The following is a 24,031-nucleotide window of genomic DNA, read 5'->3' as shown; positions in this document are numbered from 1 at the left end:
AAAGTTTTGTGGAAATTTAGTTGTAAAGTTTTGTTTTAGCCACAACACTACACAATTATAACAGTTATAAACATAGATAAATAGATAGATATAGAGTTAGATAGTTAGATAGATAGATAGATAGATAGATAGATAGATGGATAGATAGATAGATAGATAGATAGATAGATAGATAGATAGATAGATAGATAGATAGATAGATAGATAGATAGATAGATGGATAGATAGATAGTTAGTTAGTTAGATAGATAGATAGATAGATAGATAGATAGATAGATAGATAGATAGATAGATAGATAGTTAGTTAGATAGATAGATAGATAGATAAATAGATAGATAGATGGATAGATAGATAGATAGTTTCAAAACATTCAACTTAATGAACCAACCAATCAAAATGAAACTAGTGAATTATCTCCACAAATCAAAGGTGACCTATCTCTGTATCCTAGGCCCCCCCAGGTGTATTGCTGGGATTCACTCAGGAATACAAAGGGATAAGACAATGGCCGATAAATTGATTACATACACAAAATTATACCTCATTAGTAGATTGTAATCAGTGGTTTAAACGTTTGAACATTTAACTTCATGAACCAACCAATCAAAATTTAGTCAAAAAAGTCCCCAAAGTTATTGAGCCAACGAATAAGAAAATGTTATAATAAAACTTTGGGGAATAGTGTAATTCACAGCCCAATATACCCTCCCTCCCTGGTTGTTGGACTGATGAAACTCTTGTGAATTATTGACACAAATCGGATAAAACCTATAAAAGCCTTAACTTTTGCCAATTCAAACACCACACTATACGTAGATACAGGGGTAGGCTCAGGAAGGGATGGGACATTGAATTGAAAATTACAGTGGTACCCAAAGTTTCTTTATCAATGATCTCTCATTCGTTGATTCAAAAACTTTGGGTACTACATATTTGAAATATTTATTAGATATTCTAAACTGCAAGTGTAATGAGGGTGGGTATTTTCAATCGTAAATTACAGTGGTACCCAAACTTTTAAATCAATGCCTTGCACTCACATTCGTTGAATCAAAAACTTTAGGTACTTTTATGAGATCTTTATTTGGTTGGTCTTAACTTTGGGACCAAACGTTAATTAGGGGTATTACATGTCTCCTTCGTTTTTTGGACTAATTTTATAAAGATTTATAAAATTTGGGTCAACATTAAAGAAGAAAAAAGTTAGACCCTGTAATATTTATTTTACTATCTGTGTGACGTTATGCTTTAGTCAACTCTAAATATTTGGGAAAGAAAAAATTTTTATATAAAAGGATTTTTGGGACTTGATTATAGAGATACTTCGCTTAAAATATTCTACTTTGTTATCCTACTCTAATAGTTTACAAAAATCAGGTGATTAAGATAAATATGCCATAAAAAAAATATGCGGATTTTCTGGCAACAATTAAAGAGTTAATCGATTCGCTTTCAAAATCATACCTAACTGTTATAGTAATCATCATGTGAGTAGAGAGTGAGGAGACACTGGAATGAAATTTTTTTCTAGTGTCCAAAGTCTTAATCTATTAACTTTGGGGACTTTTAATTTAGATTGCACAATATCTTGCAATTTCTAAATCATTCCAAAAATAATTCTAATGCTTAAAAGGGGTAATTTTGTTTAGAATTAAGGATATACATTAATTTATTGTTCATGTTTGTATCCCTGAAAAGTGGAAGATAAATCTTAAATTCTTGAAATGAAAAAAAGCAACAGATAGAACCCAACAAACTTGTTTCTTCAGGGAGGGAGGGGACATTGGGCTGTTAATTACACTAGTACCCAAAGTAATAACGTTTTTTTATTCGTTTGGTTTATTTGGGGACCTTTATTGAATTTTAATTTGTTGGTTCATTAAGTTAAGTGTCCAAATGTTTCAACCACTAATTATAATCTACAGAAGGGGCAATTTTGTGTAACACCTGTTGGGGATGTACAGGGTGGGGCAAATAAGACCGGACAAATTCTAACTTCTAAACAAATGAACATAAAATCGTCAATTTTAAAGATTTTATTGAATTTTAAAAACTGGCAAGCAAAATAGGTATATGACAATTAGATTATTCAATAAAATCGCCGCCAGCCTTAATTACCGCCTCTACCCGCCTCCTCCAGGTCCAGGTCAAAATGTAACTGTCCAAGCAGGCGTAGTTCTCCTTGATAGTGGCAATGGAAGAGGTCTTTGTGGTATGGGCACGTCTATTGGTGCATGCTTCAAAGTAGCCCTAGGCCCAAAAGTCCATTGAATTAAGATCGGGCTGCTGGGAGGCCACATTTCCTTAGGAAAGTGAGTAACCGCAGGATCCAAATTCGCCCAACTTTGAAGCTACCCGGACACGGAGGCTCTTATTTGGACCACAGTTGGGCTAGAACGACGCTCCTTACTGAAATGGCATGAAGTTTCAGCTAGGGTTGTCAGCGCAACCTATAGACTAAAATGAGTTTTAAAGTTCAATATGGGTCCCTAAAGTCAAGAACCGAAAAATTTTCACGGTTTTTGACGTTTTTTACATCTCAAAATCTGCCCCGTTTCACTTTGCTGGAGAACTACGGCGAAGACATTTAAGATAGAGAGCTCTAGTCTTTTCTAGTGTCTTACTTATGTATCTAACAGTATTCCCAGCAATTTGCATAACTCTACCTCATCTACAGATGGGCTGAGGTCATATTTAGTGGGCCCTAGTCGAGAATCCAGATTAAACCACCGGCGCATTTGGAATCTGCCTTGTTGAACATATACGCGGCCAGCTCGTTTTACACGTCCATCTACGTCCAAAGATTTTTTTGCTAAAAGGTCATTACCTAAGCTTTTTATAGCGTGGTTAAACGTCTTGATTGGTCAAGTAGTTTTGACACTATGGCCGTTTAAAGTTTGTCCGGTCTTATTTGCCCCACCCTGTATATTAATTTTTTGGCCAATGTCTTATCCCTTTAAATCCCTTGTTCAAACTATTCTTGTAAAAATCTGGTTTTTTTCTATCTCTTGTTGAAAACTTGGAGCTAAAGAAAAGTTTTGACTTGTCTATAGAAATCAGGAAGTAACAGAATTATTGAAAAAATAAATAGAAAAAACTTTTAAAGATTTAGAAATAAATATAAATAATAGCAAACAAGGATGACAACAACAATCAAAAGCGAAGCTCAATAAATCAACAAGACAAACGAATTTTTTTTTTAAAAAGTCACTGCATTTTTAATATTATATAAGCAGAATGTTATTTCGAATCTTTAAAAAAAACTTGTTATAACGATGGATTGTATTATAGGATGTTTTAAATTAACAATGTTAAAGGACATATATGCATTTAAAAACGGCTAGAGGGCAAAGCTATCCTATTATGTAAAGAAGTAAGGGTTTTTGTCTGAAGCTTAAGATCTGAATAACTACTGAACTGATTGAGTTCTCTTTCTTGGGTAAGCTTCGCATAGCTCATTTAAAGGTTTAGGCCATTTCAGATTCATATCTTGGAATGGTTTAAAGCTATTTTTCTAATACAGAGCCCCTAAAGGCTAGGGGCGTAGCTTATCATACAGAAAAAGTGAAAAATAAAAATAAAATTACTTTTTTTATCTTGCCAAATCTGTGAAACTCGTGACAAGTATTGAATAAATGGACAACAAAACAAGAATTTAGAGAACAATAAACTGGAAACAAGAATGTAAGTATGTCCATAAGTAGCGCAGCAACAAAACAAGAATTTAGAGAACAATAAACTGGAAACAAGAATGTAAGTATGTCCATAAGTAGCGCAGCAACAAAACAAGAATTTAGAGAACAACAAACTGGAAACAAGAATGTAAGTATGTCCATAAGTAGCGCAGCAACAAAACAAGAATTTAGAGAACAACAAACTGGAAACAAGAATGTAAGTATGTCCATAAGTAGCGCAACAACAAAACAAGAATTTAGAGAACAACAAACTGGAAACAAGAATGTAAGTATGTCCATAAGTAGCGCAGCAACAAAACAAGAATTTAGAGAACGACAAGCTAGAAACAAGAATGTAAATATGTCCATAAGTAGCGCAACAACAAAACAAGAATTTAGAGAACAACAAACTGGAAACAAGAATGTAAGTATGTCCATAAGTAGCACAGTAACAAAACAAGAATTTAGAGAACAACAAACTAGAAACCAGGTGGATTAAATCCAAAAGTACCAGAACAAAAAAAAGTAAAAATTTCAAAGAATAAATAGTATAATTTATAAGAATAATAAGCATGAAATAGAGTAAATGTTTGGTATTAATTGTCGTTATATTAGAATATTCTTATGAGACACTTTCATTATATTTTACATAGTGGGTTTTTTTTAGTTCTTTGTTTGATTGTCAAATGCTCTTATTAAGTCAAATTGTTCTTAATCATATCCAAATGAACAGATCTAAAGTATAAATGTATATACAGACAACTACCTCCGTTCCTTTTCCAAAAACCTCTTTTGTCTGCGTCTAATTTTTTTCTGCTTCTTGGCTGTGTTATTATTAGCGACATCATTAATTGATTTTCAATAACCCAATTGAAAGGTTGCACAAAACGGTTGCGATGGGGAGATACAGTTTCAACACCACCCCCAGGCGTTTTTCAGTTTTTGGATACTTATATTAAATTGTGCTAAACCTATAGTATTCATTGTTTACAAAAAATAGTTTATTAATAAATTCTTAATGCAATGTAATTATCATTAAGAATGTTGATAATGTTGATATATTGTTTTACTCTAATTCCAAATGTATAAATATAAAATGTTCCATAAAAGAGAACAGTCTGATTGAATAAGAGCATTTGAGTACAACCCAACATCCAACTTTAAGGAATAATGCGAATAAAATAATCCTCTTTATGTTCCCCTTTAAAAATCCGTCAATAGCCGAACGGACATTCTTACTAATAAGATGTTTTGCTTCTAAAATCGGATTTTGAAGGCCTTTTGTGACAATTTTAATACTTTAAAGTAGCAGGGTTAGTTAGGCTTAAATTCAATTGTGATTCTATGGTATTAAACAATTAAAGAACCCGCTAAAGGAAAGGATTAAAGAAAAGGATAGAAATTACTAGCTAGCTTAATAACCAGAAAAAAAGGTAGTTTAACACAGGAAGGGATGGTACATTAGGTTGTTTATTACATTAGTCCCCAAAGTTTTGTTATAATGTTTTCTTATTGGCTTAACAATTTTGGGAACTTTTATTGAATTTTGATAGGTTGGTTCATTAAGTTGAGTTTACAATCGTTTCAACCACCAATTGTAATCTACAGAAGGTTTAATTTTGTATATTATCATTGGGGATGTACATTGTTTTGTCGGCCACTGTCTTTTCCTTTAGATCCCTGGAAATTACTAGCTAGCTCAATAACCAGAAAAAAAAGATAGTTGGTTAGAATAGTAGATTGACAATGAAACATTTTTAGTATTTTTTTTTTAAATTTTTCAAAAGTAAAATTTTCTTAGCGACTCTACTCTATAACTACGGCAATAACTAATTAACTAATTTGTTGACGTTGTATCTTGATTTTTGAAAATTTTTAAAAAATCATTTAAATGAAAATTTATCAATGTTGTGACCCAAGCAACTATAGGCTCGTGTTATTTGAAAGACTAAAGGGAAAAATAGCCTAAAACAATCCTGGCTAATACCCAAATTTAAGCCATAAGCCATATCCCGAGCAGACAAAATGTAAAAAAATATTTAAAAATATGTTATCAGTCTAATTTCGTTGCGCTACTTATCTTTATTGTATACAGGGAACTAAAGGGATAAAACAATGACAATATATCCTTTTGTAGATACAATTTGTTGTTGAAGTGTTTCATCACTAAACTTAATTAACCAACCAATCAAAATTAAGTAAGATTCCCCAGAGTTATCAATCCAACGAATAAGAAAAGGATCCTATAAAACTTTGGAGACTAGTGTAATAAACAGCCCAATGTCCCCTCCCTCCCTGTATTGTATACCATGATTTGACCTTTTATAATGATTATGTGCTGGTTTCCTTAAAGTGTCTAGTAGAGCACAGAACCCCCCCCCCCCTTTATATTTATATAGAAAATAAAGCATGAGGGCATTTTTTAGTCAGGGCAGGTTAGGTAGCACCAAGATAGAGAGAAGTTACAATGGGCTGTTTATTATACTACTTGTCTGGAAAGTTTTAAAATAACGTTTTCTTGTGAAAATGTTTCAACCACTATTTTTAATATATAGAAGGGGTAATATTGTGTATTATAATTGGGGATGTAAATCATTTATCGGCCATTGTCTTATCCCGGGTTGCATCGTAGGTGTAAGGAACAGGGGTTACTCATAAATAAAAATATAACAACCCATTATTTTCAATTTATCAAAAAATAAATGTAGGGGGGGGGGTTTCGGTGCTCGCAAGACACTTTTAAAGGAAAGCACATGATTTTGTGTGGACAACATCAACATATATCCTTTAGAACATAATAAATATTGGAGGGAAAATCTATAATTTCTTAACAACTTTGATTAGACCCCCATTAGGGACGTCCAAGATTTTTATTTTTAGGAGGGGTAAAATGAGGAGTTTTAAAGATTTAAAGGGGGTAATCTAATGTATTTCTAAGAATTTTAAGGGGGGTAAAATGAAAGGCTTAATAGTTTAAGGGGGTTTAACACCCCTTAAACTCTTTCTTGGATGTCTATGAACCCCATTAAAATTTTTAAAATATATATTTTGTTCAGGGAGGGAGGGGACATTGGTTTGTGTATTACACTGGTACCCAAAGTTTTATAACAAAGCTTTCAATTCCTAGGCTCAAAAGTTTTGGGTACTTTAAACTGACTTTCGATTGGCTGTTTCCATGATTCTTATAAGCAAAACAGCTCTAAATTAAATTTTTTTTTTTTGGGGGGGGGGGATGGGGGCTTATAGACCCTGAAAAAAACCTTTGATGGAAATTATGTACTGAAAAGTCCTTAACCATTAGCTGTGTGTATGAAAAAAAGATCATTTACAACGTCGTCCGTCGACAAGGGGATTTAGAACACAGGGATATAAAGGGATAAGATAATGGCCGATAAATTAATGTACATCCTTAATGATGATACACATAATTACCCCTATTGTATATTGCTATTAGTGGTTGAAACATTTGGACACTCAAACTATCAAAATTCAATAAAAGTCCCCAAATTTGCTATGTCAACAAATAAAAATTAACTATAAAACTTTGGGGACTAGTGTAATAAACAGTCCAATGTCCCCTTCCTCCCTGATTTAGAACAGCAATTGCCATACATAATATTTACTAAGATCTACCCCGTAAATTAATAGTCCTACAGATCCTTAAATAGGCATGTTAGAATTGTCCAATATATTTAAAACCTTGCACATCAATTCTTATCAGTTTTACTTCAAGCATAACATTCCTATAATCAATACCAGAAAGTCCGTACATCCATTTTAAAAACTTAAAACTTATTTGTTAATGTTCGTTTGTTCAATAATTCAATTATCTTTGCTTTAATAAATAAAATAAAGTTTTTTTAAGTTATGTCAGTAAATCTCGAGAAAAATCGAGCAACAAACAAAGAGGTCAAATTTATTTTATTTTCAGTAAAGTATTATTTTGTAGATTTTATAACGATGTGTTTTTTACATAATGCTGTTTTTACATTATTACATTAAATCAAATTAAAATTTAAAAAGTATGCATTGGTTAAAATGCCTGGGTTAATACCTATTATAATAAATACTATGTCAGATGCGTTACTACCTATGTATAATAAGCGAATCATTTCTATAATCAAATCCCAGAAATTAAAGTCCTATTACTGTATACTGTATTTAAGCAATTATTGGAAACAAATTTATGTACAATTTTGTTCTGCTTATTAAAAGCTGACAATTCTACAAGAGTTATTGTTCGTTTGTCCTTCCTTCTGATTTTAGAGCTTTGCTTTTATGGATGTTGTCATATTTGTTAGGTATTTGATTATTAATTCATAAATTAAATTAAGATATGATTCGTGGATTTTTGAAAAGTAACTTGCGAATTTATATTTTTCTGTAGTAAGGTATAAACTCGGAATAAAAAGAGTTTTCCTGAATGGATAAAAATATAGGAGCAAAAGTTAGGGACAGATTTTCTGAGAAAAATATTCTTGTATTCAACCTTGAATTTTTAAGATTTTGGGGTTGATGGGGGGGGGGGGGGAGATGGAAGTTGGCCCTCCCCCCTACTATGTTTAGTTTTAAAAAAATGGGTTCGCGACCTTGTACTAAGCGAAGCCCATTAAGTATAAAGCGGCGGCTTCGAAATATATTTTAGTATTTTCTAGGGGCGATTTCTCCTGGGAGGATGGTGGTACTCTCCCCAAAAATAGTAGTAACCCTTCCTAGAACTTATAAGAAGCTATGTAATGGAGAACCATCTCGGATAAGCGGTTAGCGAGATCCTTCGGTACAGACAAAGATCTTCTTACTTTTATATTAGGATTGTTAATCGCTCCATTTAAAAAAAATGCATCGCGATGCGTAAAATGTAACTAACTCCCCCACCCCTAAATTTTGTTTATAAAACATGTCCCTGAAAATAACAAAAAGAGGGAGTAAATCCCAAGGGGGAGGGTTGACAGAGAGAGGGTGGGGGGGGGGGGGGGTGAGTTGACAGACAGTCAAAATAAATTATTCCGATATTTTAGTAAATAGTTCCAGATTAGATAGACTTGTAGATAGACAGATTAATGAACATATCAATAGATAGATAGATAGATAGATCGAAAGATAGATAGATAGACAGATTGATTGATAGACAGATAAATAAATAGATAGATAGACAGACAGACAGATAGATAAATAGATAGATAGATAGACAGACAGACAGATAGATAGATAGATAGATAGATAGAAAGATAGATAAAGCATTTGACTTTACCATAATAATTCAAAGTCAAATATCCCCTCAAAACATCTAAGCTTCTTATATCAAATGTTTTGCTTTAGTCAAATTGTATAAAATTAAACTGATTTTTTATGTTTTTATAGATTACCTACCTGTTACTAGAGTAAAATTAGAATGTGCAGAGCCCGCAGTATTTTCCACAACACAAAGATATGAGCCACCATCCTCTTCCCGTACATTTTCAATTACTAAAATACACAGGAAAAATGAGTTAGTCTATAAGGATCTTTGATAAGACAATGGCCGATAAATTACTGTACATTCCCAATGATGCTACACAAAATTACCCCTTCTGTAGATTACAATTAGTGGTTAAAACGTATGCACTCAACTTAATGATCCAACTTATCAATGTCCCATAATAGTTAATCCAACGAATAAGAAAAAATTACTACATAAATTTGGAGACTAGTGTAAAAAACAGCCAAATGTCCCCCTTCTGCCTGTATTTGTTTAATAAGTGTACAATCTCAAACAATTACCCCTTCTGTAGATTACAATTAGTGGTTGAAACGTTTGTACCTTCAATTTTAATTTAACTTTAACTTTGGGGACTAGTGTAATAATAAACAGTCCAATGTCCCCTCCCTCCCTGGGTAAAATTCCTACCTAAATGGCTAGTCAATTCACTGCCGTCGACCGTCTGGTAAATAGTCAACCTTTCCTCTATCTGATGGGCCGTTGAGTTGGATACGGGTATCCCGTCACGATACCATGTTATAGCCCCCACGGGCTCCGACCTAACCCGGCAGATTAAGGATCCCCGCTCACCTAAACAAAAAAAACAAGGATTTAAAATGCGAACATTAGCAAACAAACTTGTAAAATTCGAAGGAATAAGTAAAGTAGGAAAATAACCTAAAACCAAACTTAGATATTAAATTAAATAGCCTAAAACCATATAGGGACCTATGTCTAACTTTCTTAAAATAAAGACCTCAATCGGTTCAGTAGTTATCGAAATCCTAAGTATTAGGTAACACTATTTTGTCTTTGAGTATGACTTAATATTATCAAGGACGTCTAAGCTTTTTTGAAATGGCTAAAATGAAGGATCCAGGGTTAGAGGGTGAAAATCTGATATATTTTTAAAAATTTTTAAGGGGAGTAAACACCCCTTTATCCTCAACCTTGGACAGCAATAAATGTTATACAAACTAACAAATAAATTAACACCAAACTATCTATCTATCTGTTAAGTGTTAGAGTATATATTTAAATTTAGATAGTAAACAAACAGAATTATTGGTGAACATGTAGTATCAAAATATTTAAACAGGGTGTAATCTTATTAGTAGCGTAGCTACTTTACAAAAAAATAAAATATGTTGGTCTGTAAGTTCATTCCATCTTTAATTTTAGTTTTCAAATACAAATAAACTTTTGGGGGGATAATTTTTTATTTGTCGATATCCCCCCCCCCTAAATAGTTAAAAACCTTCCCAGTAAAAAAGCTACATTGTAAAAGAGAATCATATTGGCTAAGCGGTTAGCGAGATTCTTCGGTACAGACAGACCCTGTTACATTTATATAAGAATACTTTCTTAAACTCGTAATTCTTTATTTTACTTATTAGATTCTTTACTGTAGCATGCATTCGTACTTGTTTTCATATACATACAAGCTTAAATTTTATTGGATGTTGTCATCCTTGTTTAAAATGAAACACCTTGTATATTCAAATATGTACTACATATGTTTGTATTTTACTATCAACATGTACATAATTGCACCTATATATAGGATTACACCCAAATATAATTTTGGTGAATAAAAAAGTCCGTTATAAAATCCTTTTATTTTTCTAAAAAATCAAATTAAGGGAGGGGGCGGGGGTTAGCTAAATTCTTTATGCCTAACCCCTGGAGGGAGCTAAATTAAAGAATAAGCTTGGATGTAATAATTGGATGAAATACTGGATTGGAGGAATTTGAATAGAATTGATTGTTACCATAATACCTATATTTGAACTTCAAATTAAATACAGAGAGTGTGAGAGTTAGTACTATGGTTATCTATCTATCTATCCATATATACTTATCTATCTGTCTATCTATATGTATATATGTATTTACAATATAATAGAGTGTTACCATAATACCTTTATTTTAACTTCAAATTAGTTACAGAGAGAGAGAGTGAGATATTGTACTATAGTTATCTATCTATCTATATATCTATATATCTATTTACAATATAATTGACTGTTACCATGATACCTATATTTTGAACTTCAAATTAAATTCAGAGAGAGTGAGAGTTTGTACTATAGTTATCTATCTATCTATATATCTATATTTCTATTTACAATATAATTGAGTGTTACCATAATACCTATATTTTGAACTTCAAATTAAATACAGAGAGAGTGAGAGTTATCTATCTATCTATCTGTCCATCTATCTATCATTAGAGTAAAACAATATAGGGAAGAAGGGTTAAATAACTCCCCATCGCAACCACATTGTGCAACCTTTCTATTTGGTCAATCAAAATCAACCAATAATGGTGACGCTTATATTGACACAGCCAAGTAGCAGAAAATAATTTAGAAGCAGACGAAAGGGAGGTAGTTGTCTGTATATACATCTATACTATAGATCTGTTTATCTATCTATTTACACAAGTTTCTTTCTATCTATCTAACTATTTAAATTGAGTGTTACCATAATACCTTTATTTTAACTTAAAATTAGATACAGAGAGAGAGTAAGAGTTTGTATTATATAAGTTATCTATCTATCTATCCATATATCTATCTATCTGTCTATCTATATGTATATATGTATTTACAATATAATTGAGTGTTACCATAATACCTTTATTTTAACTTCAAATTAGATACAGAGAGTGTGAGAGAGAGAGAGTTTAGTTATCTATCTATCTATCTGTCTATTTATATATGTATCTAATAGATACTATCTATCTATCTATCTAAATTAAGTGTTACCATAATACCTATATTTGAACTTCAAATTAAATACAGAGAGTGTGTGTGAGAGAGAGAGAGAGAGAGAGATAGTTTAGTTATCTATCTATCTATCTATCTATCTATCTATCTATATATCTATATATCTATTTACAATATAATTGAGTGTTACCATAATACCTATATTTTGAACTTCAAATTAAATTCAGGGAGAGTGAGAGTTTGTACTATAGTATTATTTACACAAGTTTCTTTCTATCTATCTATCTATCTATCTAACTATTTAAATTGAGTGTTACCATAATACTTACATTTGAACTTCAAATTAAATACAGTGAGGGTGAGAGGTACTTCAGTTATATGTCTATTCATTTATTTACATAAGTTTATATCAATCTGTCTTTCTTTCTACAAGTATACATTTTCTCTAAAATCTAAGAAGATCTAAAACCATGGACGATAAAATGATAACATCCCTACCCCAATGATGATAAACAATGTAATTTACTCAGTCCAATGTTCCTTAATATTTCCGAGCGAATACCATAGTAAAGAAAGGGTTGTCGTAGACATACAGACAAACATAATTATAATAGTTATAGAGTTGCTGCGCTATTAAAATAATTCTTACCAAGAGAAACTTCAGATTTGGACCTACTGGCTAAGATCTCGGGAAAACAAGAAAAATCCTAAAAATATAAATAATTGTTATATTAAATTGATAGGATGTCTAACTTTTGTCTGTCTTTACCGATATGGTTCTCCTTTACAGTCAAGCTTCTTATAGGTCTATAGAAGGAGATGGTAACACCATCCTCTTAAGAGAACTCGCCCCTGGAAAAATAACCCCAGCCAATAATTTTTTTACTTTTTCTTTTTAATTAAATACAGTTAGACTTAACGTAACATTATCAATTCATTTATCTATCTATCTATCTATCTATCTATCTATCTATCTATCTATCTATCTATCTATCTATCTATCTATCTATCTATCTATCTATCTATCTATTTTAATGTAAACAATTAAAGATGAATTAACCCAGAAACAAGTGAAACTAAAACTTTTGGCAAAGCAGCAAAATAGATAAAGAAAAACATATATATTGTCAGGGATCTAAAGGGATAAGACAATGGCCGGGAAATTTATGTAAATCCCCAATGAGGATACACAAAATTATCATTTATTATATTGCAATTGAGTCTTTCAATTTGAAAAACTTTACATAGCTCCTGAAATTATTTTAGGCTATTTAATTACTATTTTAAAGTATTGATGGTTTTAGACTATTTTTCTACTCGTTTTTGATCATTGAACTAAATTTACATATTTTATAGAGGCTCACGAAGATCAATATCTACAAAAATAGATAAGTATATAGATAGATAGAAAAATATAAAGATAGATAGATAGATAATAAGGCCTACAATTTGCCTTACGTAATTATAAAGAAGCTTACTAAGTAAGATAGATATACATTATACATATGGACAGATAGATAAATAGATAGTTAGATAGACAGATAGAAGCTTACTTAGAAAGATAGATATACATTATACATATGGACAGATAGATAGATAGATAGAAAGAAAGATAGATAGATAATAAGGCCCACAATTTTCTTACATAATTATAAATAAGCTTACTTAGCTTTTGCTGAATAAGCCCCTTCTTTATCAAGGATATATACACAGATACTTTTATTACGTTCTTGCGTGAATTTGTTTATTACACTAGTCCCCAAAGTTTTATAATAACGACTTTTAATCGTTGGCTTAACATCTTTGAGGACATTTTTGAAATTTGAATGATTGGTTCATTAATTTGAGTATATTTCAACCACTAATTGAAATCTACAGATGGGGTAATTTTGTGTATCATCATTGGTGATGTTCATCCATATATCGACCATTGTCTTATCTCTTTTTCTCCCTTTAGTCTTCCTAACTCTAATATCTTGTTACAACTCCCTCTTTACAAACCTAAGTTTGCTAGCAGACAAAAAAGGTCCCAATCACTTTTATTAGTTATCTGGGTTATACATCCATAATTATACATTTTTTGACAAGACTTATTGTAATAGTATTGATTCAGAAGTTAAACATAAAGGACTAAGGTGGCTAGGACATGTACTCTGGACTAAATAGTCAAATAGAGAGATGCGCCTGAGCTGAACTTATAAGGGGAGGAGTAGTTTGTGCTTGTTTTGCGTAAAATCCGTGTGTTAGCTTCAGTCGAAAGCGATTATTAAGTCTAGATGTTCTTAATATTGACAAAATGCATAGTATAATCAAACGCATATTTAATAACACTTAATAATCACAAACTACTTCTCCCTTTATTGTCTACCTTATTGTATAACCTTGTTATATCTCCCTCTTTACCCATCTAAATTGCTTCTTATGTATTTTTTCTCGGAATAACTTTTATATAATGAAAACCATATTAACAATACAATAAAATTATATTTTTTAACTTTTAAGTTGTACAGCTCAATGATCTAAATGGATAAGACAATCGCCGATAAAGTAATGTAATCCCAAATGATGATAAACTAAATTAACCCTTCAGTAGATTGAGATAACATGGCTATAAAACTTTGGATATCAGTGAAATTTACAGTCCAATATCCCCTCCCTCCCATGTTCACATATGAAAGAATTGACTGATTGTTTAAAAACTTAAAGTATCAACAGCATATGGTTGAAAATTTTAGACACTCAACTTAATGAACCAACAAATCAAAATTATGATACTTAAAGTTGTTAAGGCAACGAATAAGAATATTTGGGTATAGTCCCTTTCGTAACATCGCACCTTATGGGGCGATTCTTCGTAATTTTCACAGTAGCTTTTCTCCTATTTCTAGCCCCTGCGGGCGGCTCTAACCCTGCAAGGCCAATAACTTAACCCTGTGGAGCAATCACCTAACCCAATATAACCTAACCTAACCTAAAATAACCTATAAAAAGCCATTTTAAAAATACGACGAATCGCGATGTTACGAAAGGAGATAAAATCAACCTTATTCGACGTTCACTCAAAGCCCAAAAATAATGGACTTAAAAGTGTGTTAAACTGTATATAAGACATTTGTGAATATATTGATACCATTAATTTGCCTCTTAAATAGAAAAAAGTATGTTTTTTTAATATTTTTCTCTTGCTACAAATCAAATTTCAAATTTGAGTCACCAAAAATGCTAAACTAATTTTTGCTCTAGAAGAATCAATTTTTGGAGTTAGAAAGTGCTTAATACCTCATTTTAATCGCCTGGCATTGCTTTATAATATACAGGTAATGTCTTGGTTTTTTATGGAACAGCTGACTAAAAAATCGAGGTTTTGTGATAAACCCACTTTTGTTGTTGCTCCATAAATAATATTTTTTTTCCTAATTTTTTTGGCTGTAAAGAAGCTTTATATATTCATATAACATCCACCTAAATTTGACTTTTGATATTTTATTTATAACATCACCAGAGGGAATTGAATTTTGGAAAAAAAATATCAATTTATATTTTACACTGCTATGCATTGTTCTTGTTCTTGTTTCTAAAAAAAATTTATATTATAAAAAAGAGAATTATTTAACGCTTCTCTAGGTATGTTTATCATTTTTCTAGGCTAAATATAACTATAATTACACCATCTTAAAGTTAGACATCATAACATATTAACACAATTATTGAATCGGTCTGTATTATTAAGCTGACAACTCTTAAAACAGCTGCATTTCATTATCCTATTATATAAAGTAGTAATCTTTTTTGTCTTCAGCTTAAGATTTCGACCATTACAGTACCTATTGAGTTCTGTGTTTTATGGATGCTTCTTATAGGACCCTGGATAGTTTTGGAATTTTGAAAAAAATATCAATTTATATTTTACACTGCTATGCATTGTTCTCGTTCTTGTTTCTAAAAAATATTTTTATAATTAAAAAGAGAATTATTTAATGCTTCTATAGGTATGTTAATCATTTTTCTAGTCTAAATATAACTATAATTTCAGCATTTTTTAAACATCATTATATTCAAGTTATTGTAATTTTTAAATAAAATATCAATATCAAGAACAATTGGAACAATTTTTACCATGCAAAACAAGGTGTTATAAAGTGTAGGATCCCTCACAATATCTATCTGTCTGTCTATAATGCATTACACATGTAATGCTAAAAGAGAGGATGCTATAAGAGTGCTCTTATAATGTGAACTTCTCATAATTGAATGGGCTTCCTGAAACCAGAGACCATAAAGTTGGCCTAGTCACTACAAGGGGGAGTGCAGGAGTATCCAGGGGGAGGTGCTTGTAAAAGGGTAATTTTTTTTTAGGGATGGGGGTAATCACCCCCCGTAATATATTATGGGGGGTATAAAACCAGCCTTTTAAATTTTTTTTAATAGGAGCAAAGAAAATCCTTAAAACTTACAAATCTAGGAATCAAACTAGCACCCCAACCAATAATCGGTTCCATGCCAAATGTAGGAGTGGAAAAACATTGGAGGGACAAATGCTTGAGTCCCAAACGTCAGAGTGGAACAAACGCAGGAGTGGGACAAACATTGAAGTGGACAAACGCAGGATTTTTGGGACAAACATCGGAGTGGACAAACACAGGAGTCCCAAACTTTTTTTTCAATTTTGAATTTTTTTTATACAAACACAGCCCCCCCTACCTTTGTCCCGTTACTTTTCTTAGTTAGGTTAGGTTAAGATATAGGCTAGGGGGCTGATCGCTGCAGCCATAGTCATTATTTTGTAGACAAGGGTATAAAAAATTTCAAAATTGTAATATTATTAAAATAGTAGACACTCCTAGGTTTTATTTAAGCAATGTCCACTCCAATGTTTGTCCACCTTGATGTTTGTCCACTCTGACGTTTGTCCCATTCTTACGTTTGTCCACTCCAATGTTTGGGACTCCTGCATTTGTCCACTTCGACATTTGGGACTCCTATGTTTGAGGTAGAACCCCAATAAGTAAATCTCAATAAAACTTGATAAAATTATGCAAAATATCAAAGTATTCAATCCCTGAATTTCAACCATCTAACTTGAATAGGAGTAGAGAAAATCATGAAAACTTGAAATGTAGGAATCGATATAGCCCACCCCAGTTTTTTGGCAAATTCTAATGAAACTTGATGAAAATATGGAGTATTGATAGAGAGAGAGAATATTCAATCCATGAAAATTTCAGCCTTCTATCTTTTATAGAAGCCAAGAAAATATCGTTTTCCCCTTTCTGTCTCAGACAGACAGACATACCAATGAACAGACATACAGATGAATGGACAGACAATGGACGGACAAATATTTTGAATTATAGAGTAGCTTCACTACTAAAAAACTAAATAGGATAATTGCTGTACACAAATTGATTTCAGTATGTTTTAAATGAGCTTACTTAATCAAGGACGTCCAAGCTTTTTGATTTGGGGGGAAGGGGGGGGGGGAATTGAAATATCTAAATTTGGGCATCCCCATGTTCATTTTGTGGGGTAATCTTTATATAATAGAGGCAAGGACGTCAAAGCTTTTTATATTTTTTTTTTGGGGGGGGGGGGAAGGGGAAGATTAAAAATTATGGGGTTGCCCCAAATTAATTAATAACACTTAACCCCCTACCCCCCCCCCCCCCCCCCCCCACCGGGACATCCCTTTACATAAAGTAATGATTATAAAGTTGCTAAGTACCTTACTGCTACAAAAATCATCTTCCAACATTTAAGATTAATTCTAACACGCCTGAATTAACAAAAAGAGCTAACCATGGCGTGGATATACACATCCTAATTGTAAAAATGTTTTGCTTTTTAAAATTGTAAATCAATTATTCAGGAATTATTTTACTTTGTTTATTTACTAGCAGCTGCGCTCCAAGCATCTAGGAGCTCTGTAATTAAAGGAGTAAGGAAATTAGTAAAATAGCCTTATACTTTACCGAAATCTTAAGCTACAGACAAAAAAGCTTTATATAATATGTATTAATTTGTAAAACTGCAAATGATAAAATATGACCTATTTTTTTCTCTTTAAAGATTCTCTTCAAACACCTCCCCCTTTTTATATAAAGATGCTAATTCCCCCCCAACCCTAAGAGGATATGAGCAGTAAAAAACCCCACAGGGGGCACAATTTTCTAACACTTCTTTCTTATTTAGTCTTTTAAAAGGATTCAAAATGCATTGACATATATATATATTTTTTTTTAACTCTTATTTTATACATCTTAATTGGAACTGATGATCTATTTTTATAGAGAAACATATGTATTCCATCAATAAAAAGTTAAAAAATTAAGTGTGTTTATACATATAATAATTAATATATATAATAGGATAATGAAATGCAGCTGTTTTAAGGGTTGCCAGCCTAATAATACAGACCGATTCAATAATTGTGTTAATATGTTAAGATGTCTAACTTTAAAATGGTGTAATTATAGTTACATTTAGCCTAGAAAAATGATAAACATACCTATAGAAGCGTTAAATAATTCTCTTTTTTATAATATAAATTTTTTTTAGAAACAAGAACAAGAACAATGCATAGCAGTGTAAAATATAAATTGATATTTTTTTTCCAAAATTCAATTCCCTCTGGTGATGTTATAAATAAAATATCAAAAGTCAAATTTAGGTGGATGTTATATGAATATATAAAGCTTCTTTACAGCCAAAAAAATTGGGAAAAAAAATATCATTTATGGAGCAACAACAGAAGTGGGTTTATCACAAAACCTCGATTTTTTAGTCAGCTGTTCCATAAAAAACCAAGTCATTACCTGTATATTATAAAGCAATGCCAGGCGATTAAAATGAGGTATTAAGCACTTTCTAACTCCAAAAATTGATTCTTCTAGAGCAAAAATTAGTTTAGCATTTTTGGTGACTCAAATTTGAAATTTGATTTGTAGCAAGAGAAAAATATTAAAAAAACATACTTTTTTCTATCTAAGAGGCAAATTAATGGTATCAATATATTCGCAAATGTCTTATATACAGTTTAATACACTTTTAAGTCCATTATTTTTGGGCTTTGAGTGAACGTCGAATAAGGTTGATTTTATCTCAAAGGGACTATTTCCGAATATGTTATAAAACTTTGGGGACTAGACTAAATAACAGCCCAATGTCCCCTCCCTCCCTGTACACAACTCCTTCTCCCCCCCCCTCAACAAATTTCTATGCACTTCGTCTGTGTTTATAATTGTATGTTTTATATAATTATTTAATCAAAGTTTTATTTATCTTGTGAAGTAACCAAATAAAACAAGTTTTCTCTTAATTTTCTCCACCACAAAGAAAATTGTCTATGTTTACTTATTCGCGGGGATCTAAAGGGAAAAGAAAATGGACGATAAATTGATGTATATCCCCAATAATGATTCACAAAATTACCAATTCTGTTGATTTCAAATAAAGGTTGGACACTCAACTAAATAAACCAACCAATCCTAATGTAATAATAGTCCTCAAAGTTGTTAAGCCACGATTAAGAAAACGTTATGATAAAACTTTGGGGACTAATGTAATAAACAGCCCATTGTCCCTCTCTCTCTGATTTATTCTGTTTATCTATTTATCTTTCCTAATAGATATAAAATACGTGGATAAATTGAAAAGGGAAAATTTGTCGCAAAATTAGGTTGCTAATATGGACATCATTTGTTGTTTAGTTCGTTCATTCATAAGGAGGGAAGGAAAGGGGTATAGGGGGTGGATGGATGAATCATTATTTTAGCCAGCTGGGAGAATCACTTTATAAAAGGACATGAAAATATGGTGCAACATCCAAGTAATTATATATTGATTCTTAACTACCTATTCTCTTACCTATTCATCTAACAAACAACTTTTAAAACCATACCTGCAAATCTATCTTTTTGTCAACCTAATTACTTATCAAGTTATCTTTTAACAATTTGGTCAATTACAATGAATACTTGCCTATCATTGGTCATTTGTATTGTATGACATCATTTTTTATCAGGCACTATTAACTGCTTCCATAATGCTTCTCAATTAGTCTGTCATAGGATAACCAAATTAAACTATTACTTTTTTTAGAATAATTATTAACTACTGGCTTTTGAAGAAAAGAAAACAAAAAAGAAAAAAGAAAAAAGGGTTGATTCACTGTTTAGGATTTTGCAAAAACAAATCTTCGAACAAGGATAAATGTTTTCTTTTCAGGGCAACTATTATTAATTATTTTAAAACAAAATGATATTATCACATTTTATGTTATGTAAAGTTGCAGAATAGCAAGGATCTAAAGGGATAAGACAATGGCCTATAAATCGCAGTACATCCTTAATGATGATACACAAAATTATCACTTCTTTTTTTATAATTAGGGGTTGAAACATTTGGACACCCAACTTAATGAACAAACCAATCAAAATTCAATAGTTCCCAAAGTTGTTAAGCCAACAAACAGGAAAAACCAACAAATCTAGTTTCTTGACAATAAAACTTACAACAATCTCAAATAAATTAGAAAATAAATTAGTAAGTAGCTTTGCTAATTGTAATAAGAAAGAGAATGAAAAAAGCTGCAACATAGCTCCTTAGTTTCTTACAACCTTAACAAGATAGATAGATAATTAACAATATAGCTCCTTAGTTTCTTACAACCTTAACTAGATAGATAGATAATTAACAACATAACTCCTTAGTTTCTTACAACCTTAACAAGATAGATAGATAATTAACAACATAGCTCCTTAGTTTCTTACAACCTTAGCTAGATAGATAGATAATTAACAACATAGCTCCTTAGTTTCTTACAACTGTAACTAGATAGATAGATAATTAACAACATAGCTCCTTAGTTTCTTACAACCTTAACAAGATAGATAGATAATTAACAACATAGCTCCTTAGTTTCTTACAACCTTAACAAGATAGATAGATAATTAACAACATAGCACCTTAGTTTCTTACAACCTGAACTAGATAGATAGATAATTAACAACATAGCTCCTTAGTTTCTTACAACTGTAACTAGATAGATAGATAATTAACAATATAGCTCCTTAGTTTCTTACAACCTGAACTAGATAGATAGATAATTAACAACATAGCTCCTTAGTTTCTTACAACCTTAACAAGATAGATAGATAATTAACAATATAGCTCCTTAGTTTCTTACAACCTTAACTAGATAGATAGATAATTAACAACATAACTCCTTAGTTTCTTACAACCTTAACAAGATAGATAGATAATTAACAACATAGCTCCTTAGTTTCTTACAACCTTAGCTAGATAGATAGATAATTAACAACATAGCTCCTTAGTTTCTTACAACCTTAACAAGATAGATAGATAATTAACAATATAGCTCCTTAGTTTCTTACAACCTGAACTAGATAGATAGATAATTAACAACATAGCTCCTTAGTTTCTTACAACTGTAACTAGATAGATAGATCCTTAACAACATAGCTCCTTAGTTTCTTACAACCTTAGCTAGATAGATAGATAATTAACAACATAGCTCCTTAGTTTCTTACAACCTTAACTAGATAGATAGATAATTAACAACATAGCTCCTTAGTTTCTTACAACCTTAACTAGATAGATAGATAATTAACAACATAGCACCTTAGTTTCTTACAACCTTAACTAGATAGATAGATAATTAGGTAGCTGAAAACATAACAGGGGTCTAAGTGATAAGACAATGGCAGATAAATTGATGTACATTTCCAAAGATGGTACACAAAATTACCTCATCTGTAGATTACAATTAGTGGTTGAAACGTTTGAATATACATTGTTATATTGTACAAGACTTTAAGGACTAGTGTAATTAACATCCCAATGACCCACCCCACCTGTAAACATATCCTCTTAATTCCTAGCTAAACTAATTAGATAGATATACCAAAGTATCAAATAGACAATAGTATCAAATTTTCTAACCTATCTTAGAATATAGGTAAACCTAATTTTATATGATAGGTACACCTTTTCAATGCATGATATAGTTTTTTCTGGTTAAAATAGAACAATATAGATTGACATCTGTTTAAAGGCCAATATATTGAAATTAAAACTAATGATCTGATTAAAAACAAAGCAAAAAAATACCTAATACCTATCTAGAAAAATAAAAGTTACTTAAAGAAACAATAAGTTTGTTAGAAAGATAGTTATAATAGAAATCTAAAAAGTACAAAGATAGACAGAAAAGAAAAAAATTAATTAGATAGATAGAACAACCTTTTTTTCTTCTAAAACTTTGTTGGATAGATAGATAAAATGTGCAAAGCCTTATTTCTTACAACTTTTGCACCCCCCTTCCCCTGTGCACCCTACCCTAGTGGTGGGAAAAATTATTAGTTCTGAAAAATATCTCTGAGGCAAAAAGCACAATTTTTTACAAGGTCATGAATGGGGAGTGATATTAGAGGTACAGTAGAATAATAGAATTTAGCTTCTAGATTAGATTTAGATCAGATTGTTATCAATAATAAATGAATATCATATTTATTTACATATAAGATCTTATTAATATACTTTACACATTTTTTTTTCTTTAAAAATGACAGTTTCCTAAAAAAAAAGTAGGAAGTGAATACACATTACTGCATGATAAAGTAAGTAATCATAATCTTAAAATTGTTTGATTATTAAAGTAAAACAATAGAGAAGGAATATGTTAGACAACTGTATGTCCCCACCCTGTGGACCCTGTGTAGACTTTAAATTGAATCTTTGAATATCAAAAGAGCAGAAACCAATTTGCTAGCACTCAAGAGAGGTCCCCATCATTGGATCCAGGTAGTTGTCTGGGTTATACATCCAAATATGCTTAATAAATTTAATGTTTGATTAGTCTGTAACCACATGTCTACTAGAAATATAGAAGTGTGCATAGAATGTTGGTTGTCTTGATGCAATATTACTAAATGCTCCTGAACAGAGGGGATAAGTAAACAGGAAAAAAATCTTATTTTAGATTTTTTATGTGGGGTAAAAATATAAGCCTTTCATTAGTGTCTTCTTTGGAGTCATCTTTATGAGAAACAACAAAATCTTTGTATAGATCAAGTAAAAATCAAGTAAAATTTGTAATGAAATGCTTTAGAATTAGGAATTACACATTTGTATGGTCCTAGTTGACTTTGTGATTCCTTACTTTTGTGTAACAATTAATAATAACTATTTTTAAAATGTTATGTATGTTAATAGTGCTAAACATTATTTAAGCACCTTGCAACCTTTGTATAGTTACTATATTTTTCTTAAATATAATTTCAAGTCGAAGAAACTTTTTTTCTGCTTATTTGTACCTTCCTTTATTCCATTTTTCACTATTCCTCCAACACCCTTAAACTTCAAGGTTGAATAGATAATTTTTTGGATAATAAATTATTCTTATGTAAAAGGATCTAATGCAATAATTGGTTTATTATTGATGTTATTTAATGGTTGTGCCTGTGCTTTTGAAACTGTTATATTTTAGATATTATGAACAATAAAACCTATTAGACTTTGAGTTTAAGTAAAGGTTGAAAAATTAGATTTTCTCCAAAAGTTTAATAATATTATATCTTTGCTATAAATTAGAAGTTTTTTCTTTGTCTGAAGCAAAAATATATGAGTGGTTGAACCACGTTTTACTTTTTAGTGAGGCTTTATGTAGATCCGTACTTACTTTGATAAAAAAACCAACTTAACAAAATTTATTTCATTTTCTATTGGTATTTTTATATACAAAGTTTAAACACACGCACACAAGAAGAATTTTAAGTGGATTTACTTCCGGATCTGCATTCCTGTACCTGGATTCTTGCAGTGTGTAGAACTGTGCAGGTGTGGTGCAACCCACTTACCTTTTAATCTTTCATCTATTTAGCTGCAGTTAGAACACTCTGCAAGATAAGTGAACATAATTTTTTGCAACATCAAAAGCCATTGCCATTTTTTTCTCAAAGCTTTGCAAAAATCAGGGAAAAACTGTAAATGTTTTATTTTTCCAATGTGATTTTCTCACCAGCCTAAATAGAAATTGTAACCTGAAAAAGAGTTGGCCTGAAGAAAGTTAGAAACCAAGAAATTGCTATTGCATTTTATATTGATGTATTTGAAAAATTGGACACATGTATTCAAATTTGGTATATGC

The 24,031-nt window shown here is 31.2% G+C and overlaps 1 protein-coding gene across 1 annotated transcript in view; it reads right to left on the bottom strand.

Moving 5' to 3' along the window:
- Nucleotides 1–24,031, bottom strand: part of LOC145333381 (uncharacterized) — a 94,045-nt gene that overhangs the window by 20,965 nt on the left and 49,049 nt on the right. The window contains exons 10-12 of the mRNA XM_080178499.1: nt 12,515–12,572; nt 9,563–9,724; nt 9,046–9,141 (exon numbers count right to left, since the gene is read on the bottom strand). Of these exons, the coding sequence (XP_080034625.1) occupies nt 9,046–9,141; nt 9,563–9,724; nt 12,515–12,572 (316 nt within the window). The remainder of the gene's footprint in view (nt 1–9,045; nt 9,142–9,562; nt 9,725–12,514; nt 12,573–24,031) is intronic.

Source organism: Acartia tonsa, chromosome 12, assembly GCF_053477335.1.
Source record: "Acartia tonsa isolate MP-2025a chromosome 12, ASM5347733v1, whole genome shotgun sequence".
In the NCBI taxonomy this organism is placed as follows: domain Eukaryota; kingdom Metazoa; phylum Arthropoda; class Copepoda; order Calanoida; family Acartiidae; genus Acartia; species Acartia tonsa.
The sequence above is the reverse complement of the archived record's forward strand: the minus strand, read 5'-3'. Positions and strand labels throughout refer to the sequence as shown.